The sequence below is a fragment of the Mchenga conophoros genome, linkage group LG7 (genome assembly GCF_057382185.1).
Source record: "Mchenga conophoros isolate Kocher_MC1m ecotype Shallow Benthic linkage group LG7, M_conophoros_male_GT1.1, whole genome shotgun sequence".
NCBI lineage: Eukaryota > Metazoa > Chordata > Actinopteri > Cichliformes > Cichlidae > Mchenga > Mchenga conophoros.
Window position 1 is genome coordinate 8,597,386 of NC_140532.1, and position 8,411 is coordinate 8,605,796.

General features: G+C 41.3%; 1 protein-coding gene across 1 annotated transcript; it reads right to left on the bottom strand.

The window, feature by feature from the left end:
* Positions 1–8: 8 nt before the first annotated feature.
* On the bottom strand, positions 9–7,386 carry LOC146569518 (kelch domain-containing protein 10-like). Its single transcript, XM_085281868.1, has 10 exons — positions 7,139–7,386; positions 6,117–6,209; positions 5,670–5,891; positions 3,229–3,383; positions 3,000–3,148; positions 2,796–2,880; positions 2,645–2,711; positions 2,513–2,560; positions 2,298–2,437; positions 9–2,209 (listed from the first exon to the last, which is right to left on the bottom strand). Exons 1-10 carry the CDS (start codon positions 7,221–7,223, stop codon positions 2,000–2,002), a joined length of 1,254 nt encoding a protein of 417 aa, XP_085137994.1. The 5' UTR covers positions 7,224–7,386; the 3' UTR covers positions 9–1,999.
* Between the last annotated feature and the right edge of the window lie 1,025 nt (positions 7,387–8,411).

Genomic DNA, 8,411 nt, shown 5'->3' on the forward strand with positions numbered 1-8,411 from the left:
ATACAATGTTTTGAAAAACCAGCTGCCTGCGTTTTTAATTGTTTGTACACAGAAATTACAAAACATATTGCAGCCATATTTGCCTTTTATAAAGACATTCAACTTTTCTCCCAAGAGTTTAAAGTGACATGCACACCATACCGACATGCAACAGATCATTGAGCTTTCATTAACATCAAAAAAATGATGCAAATATTGAACATGTCAATCTGAAGCAACGTCGTTACTAAGTTTGAGCACGCAGTGAAGCAGAATGCTTCAAAATAGAAATGAATAAGGCCATGACATGATTAAAGGAACTGAGGTGTGGCGCAGTGTACAAAAGGGATCGTAGTAGAATAGCCGTCAGATTAACGCAGCTCGAAATCGAATCAGCACAGTTGCAGTTAACGTGAATTCAAATGCTCAATGCAAGGCAAAATGTGTTTTTAAAAAATAAAATAATAATAATAAATTGCATGAAAGCAACTAGGAGAACCACAACAGTATCAAAGATTTACAGTCCACAGTAACTAAAACAAAAAACAAAGCTGCTGGTGTGCCTAAATCTGGTTTCACACTGAACCTGCTGATGTTTCAATGATGAGTGTCTGCACGGCTCATCAGACTGATCACAGTATTTCACATCCTGAGTACACCTTCCACACCTTGTTACTAGTTTGTTAATGTTCCTTGCCAAGTACCAAAGCACAGCATCTCTAAAAAAACAACAATGTTGTAGTAGTAGTAGTAATAATAATAATAATAATATCAACAATGCATGTTGCAGTACAAAAAGTTGAAATGGATTCTTGGCTTTAAAGTGGAAAAAACTGAACGTGACAGAAATGTTGGGTTGGGGTTTCTGGGGAAGTACAGCTACAAGTAGGGTGCAGTTCAAAGATTTCTAATAGAATAAAAACAGCAGCACAGTGATTTAAATAGTAAAAATGGCTTCGTGGGTTTAAAATAACAGACTAGTTAAGCATACATAGCTTGTGAAGAGCACCGACTAAAACCTAGTGGGCGAATAACAAAACAAAACCAAAAAAAAAAAGAAAAAAAAAAAAAAGGGCTACACACTGAGTGAAATAAACTTGACTCTTGCAGACCAATTTGTACACCCCACTTTTTGAAATTCAAAAGGCACTAAATAAATAGATACTCTGGAGCTACGGGCGTTCAAAGCAGGTTTTTCATTTTTTCCCCTCCCCCCCCCCCAAAAAAGAGGAATAAAAATTGAAGAGGCATAAGATATTTCACAGTGATGCCGTGTCACATGTTTTCATCTGATCAGAAGGCCTAATTGTGACCGGCAAGAGGAACATTTTTCAATTTGAACGGTCGAGTTTTAATCGCAGCTCCAAATCAGCACCCTAATCAGTGAGTCTTTGAGGCTGAAATGTGTTACTTAAACTGTGAAAAGCAATCAGAAATACAAGTCTGCTTTTTACTGAGAATCTCGAAACTTTCTATTTAAATGTCAGGGCCTACAAACTGGTGCCTCTGCTGGGTTTGAAGAGGGAACAGCAGGACTGATTGAGGGTAGTGCTGCACAACCTGTTCCACTTCAGGATTGGGAAAAGAAAGAACAGACAAAAAAGTCTTTGCCTCTAAATAAAAGCTAAAACTTCACTACTGTACCAACATTCATTTGGCCTTTTAACAAGTGGTCTTTGGAGTTTATAAAATATCTCTCAGGCTCCACAAGTTTCCACGACCAAAAAACGAAGAAAAACCTGAAGAAGGCAGAAGTGAAAAACAAACAGCATACAGTAATTTCTATTTTCTACACAGTTTCTGATGGATGCGTGCACATATGACACACTGGGAAACTTAAAAAAAAAATAAATTGCACTTTTTTAAAACAACAACCCACACATTTACATCAGACTAATGTAAAAAGGCAAAGTATTTTCATAACTATCTGACATCATCAGGCTTACTTTGTCCTTTCACCCTAAATCGTCAGACATCTTAGAGTCCGTGCTACGCCATCACATACCGCTGCATTCAGTCTTTATTTGAGCCGCTGGATTAACGTGTGCGTCAGTCCCAGGCTGAGCAGCTGGAGGGTGGACAGCTGGGATAAGTGAGGGAAAGTTTTCAGCAGTTTCTCCCAGGTCATTTCCAGCAGGCTGGGAACCACCAGCCACACTTTATACAGAGAGCCAGTCCTTCGATTCCCAGACATGTTGACGACTCCGCCGTGGACGTACATGCAGCCGGCCTAAAGGAAAAGGAACACCAGAGGATGAAATCTGAGTCTACTCTATGACGATTTAGTTTTTGTTCTCTCAGTGTGCGATGGTACTGACCGGAGTGACCGCAGCACAGTGAAAGTAAGCCGGCTCCGGCATGATCGCAGGAAGCTTTGTCCACTGAAAAGTCTGCAGGTTGAGCTTCCAGAGGTCTGACAGGATGCGCTCTCCGTTATAACCCCCACATATAAAAACCTCTGCACATAAAAAGAGGCATGAAGCAGAAACATTTCAGAGAAAGCCCGTTTGATGATGTCGTGTGAAACACTCACCCTCTTTGACCTGTACACAGCTGTGACATCGACGGGCGGCAGGATATCCTGTGAGAAGAAAATGAAATGAATTTGACTTGTGGCAGTCAAAACGCTTTACCGCTGTAAATAAAAGTTGAACATGAGTCAAACCTATTTTTTCTTGGGGTTTTGTCATGATATCCTCCCAGTAGTTTGTCTCCAAATTATAAGCATGAATCTGATGAACACAAATAACCTTAATTTAAAGACAGGACGACAACAAGTTTGCATGCAATGGTGTTTAAGTGCCAGTTACTCTCACCTTGTCTAGTGGATATGATGTCCAGGAAGTCCCGCCTCCAAAAATATATATTCTCTGCCCGTCATGAGCTAGCTCATGTCTATATCTGCAAAATTATTGATTCATTTTCAGAAAATCTGGAGCCACATGTAGAGAATTCACTGTGTGTTTAACAAAGTGTGCCTGCTGCTTTTAGCTGTGTATGAATGACCTAAGGTGACTGACCTCTCCTCAGGTAGGTCTGAGGGCGCGTTATTGGGTTTGATGTGGGTCCACTCCCTGGTGGTCAGGTCCAGCCTGTGCAGGTCGGTGCTGTAAAGGTAGCCCGTCGTCCCTCCAAACACATAAAGGTAGCCATTTATGATGACCATGGCCTGGAAAAGGAGGATAAATGGTTGTAACAGATGGGATGGGACAGAACATTCAAAAGGACCTCATACACAAAAACAGTTACCTGTCCATAGATCTTGTTGGGCTTCTTCCCTCTGCAGCTGAGCAGGTTCCATCGTTTGTACTGAACGTTGCAAACGTGGACGTCGTTGCCGTTGTTTTCACCGAATGGAATCCCGGTGCCACCGAACACAAGCAGGTTGTTCCCATGTAGGACAGCTGGGGAAAGATAACAGCATCAAACTCAGTTTTGTTGATTAGGAGTGAAGTTTGGGAATAAAAAGAAACAACAAAACCCTGAATGTTTTGTACAGGAGTCTTCTGTTATAAAACCTATAGGAAATCTGAGTCAAAGTGTTTTCTAGATCTCATCTCGCATGAATGATGTAAAGTCATGTTGAGCCAGAAAAGAATATTCCTGTCACGAAGAAGCTGCAATCAGTTTTTGGCAAAGTGACTTTTATATATCTTTTATGTATCCAGCCAAAACGTTTCTATGATATTAAAAATGTATATAGGGCAAGAGACAAATAACATAGCATAGCAGTTGTATAAAAACATTAAAGTCGATACAAAGGACTGATTATAATGTAGGTACAAAAAAGCCAAGTCACAAAGATACTTGCAAAACGGGTCATTTCCTTATTTAATACATAACCTTCATAAATCCTGAGACTACACTACAGTTTATTTACCAATAGAAGCAACACACACACCAACACACACACCAACACACCGAGAGAGAAAATGCATAAACATTGGAAATCACTTTGACACAAAACCAGAAAGACATTAAAGTGCAGGGCACGGCAGCCGCCGTCAGGTCATTTTTGGCTCACGTCCGTTAGTGAGACACACTGGCGCACACAAACCAGGCTCAGTGGTTCTCAGGCAGTCTCATCTTGATGCAACACAGTGAATCATCATGCAGACTTCTGTCCTCTGAATACTGTAGTTTTTTGGTTTTTTTTATCCCAGAAGAGACACCTCTGCTAGCTTTGCTTTCTCTGCTAGTGCCACCTAGTGGTGAGGCTACAGATTTCAACCAACTAAATGGCCTTCACTGCACACTTCTGCCTATGCTGTGGAAACATGACAACACAATGTAGTGTGGAGGTGGACCTCCCTCTTATATGGACTAATTATAAAAATAAATCTGAATACATTTATGCCAAAAGGTATGGAAGCCCGTTTCCGCCACTAAAAAAAAAAAAAAAAAAAAAAGGATCCATAACTCAAAATTTCGAGTTATTTTCTCGAAATTTTGAGTTTTTTTCTCGAAATTTCGAGTTATTATCTCGAAATTTCGACATATTAACTCGAAATTTTGAGAAAAGCAACTCGAAATTTCGAGTTAGCGCTGCCAATCAGTAATCTACGTGAATGACGTCATTTCCATGTTACCCGGAAGCTGAAGCCCTCAGCTACAAATGCTACAGCTAAGCTACCGGTATTACATCCAGTCGTGAATGCACAGATTGCTGAGTGTTTTCAGCCTGGCTTCACAAATGATGAAATCCCTGTGTTATTAGCTGAATCACATGGTGTTACTATCAGCAAACATACTTTAATTTGTTGGGATCCGTTTTTGAGTGCGCGGTCCTGCACCATATGCTTCCGGGTAACAAGAAAGCGACCTCATTCACGTATATTTTTGATTGGCAGAGCTAACTCAAAATTTTGAGAAAAGTAACTCGAAATTTCGAGTTATTTTCTCGAAATTTCGAGTTATTATCTCGAAATTTCGAGAAAATAACTCGAAATTTCGAGTTATTGATACTAGCTTTTTTTTTTTTTTTAGTGGCGGAAACGGGCTTCCATAAAAAGGTCCCCCTAAAGTCTACACAACAGTCAACTGTGACTACACAAATAATGAATTACAAACCAAAGAGTTGAGTTTTTGCAGGACTTTGCATCTGTTTGTTGACTAAACAACGATAAAACTTTAGTTATCAGATAAAAGTATGAACTTGAGAAATATCATTTAGAGCAGAATATTTTATTTTTATTGCTAAAAAAAAAGACATTGCTATAAAATGCCAGAATTCACACCTAAATTAACTGAGCTGTAAATTGCAACCAAAAGTCTCACAACTTGCTGAGAAATGCAGGCCAGCTTCTAGCCTCAAATGTGATGCGTCCTAATTTATTTGTGTGAGTTCAAGAAAAAGTGTGCAGGGGTGAATTTAGAGCTGCTTTTCAATAACAGCTAGACTAACCACATGTGCTCAGTGTGTATTGCATAAATGAAGGCAGGGGTGTGCATACAGCCTTTAGAATATGCTGATAAAAATACTGGAATAAGTCAAAAAATATTTTCATCAATCCAGCAGAACCACATCACATCATTTGAATACCATCCATCCATCCATCTTCATCCGCTTCATCCGGGTCGCGGGGGCAGCAGCCTAAGCAAAGAGGCCCAGACCTCCCTCTCCCCAGCCGCCACCTCCAGCTTGTCCCTTATACCAAGGGAATAAAAATAAAAGCAGCATCAGTCCTTACCTGACATAGAAGCCAGCTCCGTGGGCATGTACCCCTCTGTGTGGACCTGCTGCCAGGATGCTGTGGCAAAATGATACCGCCAGAGCTCCCTGAACAGAGGGTAGTCTTCGTTCTCTGAGCCGCCTGCCTCATCAAAGTCTGGGTTGTAGCCTCCAAACACATACAGGTTGGTGCTGTCTGCTACACAGCGGTGTCCACTGCGGGCAGGAGGAATGCAGTGTCCTGTGGGGGGAGGAGGAGTTGTAGACAGACACCATCAGTCTCATCGCCACACACCACCATGTAAATCATCACGCAGACTTCTTTCTCCCCTCTGAATAGTTCTATTAGGAGCAATATAACACTTCTAGCTTTGCTTTACAGGACATTAACTGCAGCTCCTGCACTTTGAATTCTACTGTTTATGAGTTTAGACCGTCCAGTGTGGCGTCTGTGCAGGTTTAGTACCTTCTCTCAGAAACCTGTTGGGGATCCGCAGGTTTGGGCAGGAAGGGGAGAAGATGCGCCGGGCCTGAAACCACCGTGCTCGCTTCTTAGTGGCTGCAAGATATACAGAGAAAAAGACAGATTCATAAACCAATTCTCTCATGTTCTTGTCAGGGGTTGAACTAATTAGCATCTACCGTTTCATTTTAACTTCCAAAGGGACATTTCTTTCCCCTTTTCACTACAGACCAATTACAGGATCTCACAGATTGCTGTGAGCAGCTGGTGTTGTCCACGATCCTTCTGTCATGGAAAAGATTTTCTGGAGCTCCTGGACGATCATTTGATAGCTCCACCGCCGTCACACCTGTTTATTTTACTTCAACCACACTGCAGGCTTTACAAATGTTGAACAACCACAGTCACGTATATTCAGCCAAGCGTCACACTTCCAGCAAACCGAGGCTGATGTTTCTGGGACGATCCCAGTAAAAACCGTAGAAGTATATGAATACAGTCATCGTATACTCCCATAGTTTTTTTTATTTTGTTTTTAAGCCACAGCTATTGTACTTCCTCGGTGAATCAAGATACTCTGTGCACTGCTACACTCAGAGAAATCAGGATTACAGGTGTAACCGCTCTCATTTTCTATTCTTAAGTATGCTTTGTGTAACCGAGAATCCACTTCATGTATGGGAGAGCTTACAGAATATGAAAACCATTGCTGTGCCTTTGTCTTTCATTTCCATTTAAATGGGAACATAAGCAACAATAACACTGAAATATTCAGTGGCTGATTTCTGCTGGCTTCCGTAGCAACGTTAGCAACATTTGGCCTGTGTAGCTGCTGTAGCGATGCAGAATGCACACAAAGCTAGTATGGCTAGCTCACAGACAAAGCCCAGCTAATGCAAATGAGCAGCCAGCTCTGCCCAAAGAGGCAGCGAGCTCTGAGCAGCATTACCAAGTATTTACATTAACTTCTCAGGAAGGCTTGCTGATTGGATCCAGCTGCAGAGCAGTCGCCTGTGTTTACAAACCTGAGTCGCGGATGGAGGGCCTCCACGACAGTTTCTCAAACTTATTGAGCTGACTGAAAGTTTCACCGTGCTCAGGCGAAGACATGATTAACCTGGGACACGCCGACCGAAGAGGCTCACACCCAGACCCGGACAGGAATCCGCCTCAGTACAAACAAACGGCGCGACATGAAACCACCAGCTCTGGCTTCAGAGCAAAATAAAGAAATATGCTAACTCCTCCAACTGTCCACAGCTGCTGCTGTCCGAGACGTCATAGCCACGTGGTCTGAACTAACCAATCAGAGGAGAATAGGACGCTCAAGTGGCGTTCAAGAGTCACATGGAAATGTTTATAGTTTTGTTAAAGGGCCTCGCCGCAATAATCTAGCAATAACAAATAAATAAAAGAGTCGGTAACAACTGACGTGAACGTCAATACCCTTTGTTTTGAATGAATATGGCTTATCATGGTCGCCCCATGATCGGAAGGTCGGCGGTTCGAATCCACTTAACGGCTACCCTGAGGTACCCCTGAGCAAGGTACCGTCCCTACACACTGCTCCCCGGGCGCCTGCTTAGTGGGCTGCCCACTGCTTCACTGAGTGAATGGGTCAAATGCAGAGAAAAACAAGTAATTTCCCCATGGGGATCAATAAAGTATCCATTATTATTATTATTATTATCAGAGATATATGGATAATGACATGTATATGTCAGAGATACAGCTTCTTCCACCAGGCCATCAGACTGCTGAACACGTCATAGACACCTCAGCTTCACTACTGGAACTTTAACATTATGCACTCCATACTGTACAGTAATGCCACTGTTTTGCACATGTCTCAACTCTGTATATTTTTATATATTTTATTTATTGTTTACTCTATTTAATTTGTAAAATATGTGTACACACACACACACACACACACACACACACACACACACACACGTAGAAAAATATTTAGTATACACATCCAGAAATGCATATACTATTATATATTGTACATATATTTATTAGTTTCAGATGTAGCCATTCTTGTATTTTGCTTGTTTACATTATTGTATTTTGCACAACTCTGTTGCTTGTGAAGCTCGCACACAAGAATTTCACTCACATGTGCTGTACCAATGTACCTGCACATGTGATGTGACAATAAAAGTGATTTGATTTGATGTTTGTAGATTTGCATGTTTACCTTATATTATATACTTAATGCACATACTAGCCATTAAAAACAACTGTGATTTTAAACTTGAGGGATTAATAAACGGCTATCAAGTGAAATACAGA

Coding starts and splice junctions, on each gene's coding strand:
- LOC146569518 (XM_085281868.1), bottom strand. CDS start 7,223: ATGTCTTCGCCTGAGCACGGTGAAACTTTCAGTCAGCTCAATAAGTTT. Junction 5,892..6,116: donor CAACAGGTTTCTGAGAGAAG/GTACTAAACCTG, acceptor CTCCCCCCACAG/GACACTGCATTCCTCCTGCC. Junction 2,712..2,795: donor CATCATATCCACTAGACAAG/GTGAGAGTAACT, acceptor TGTGTTCATCAG/ATTCATGCTTATAATTTGGA.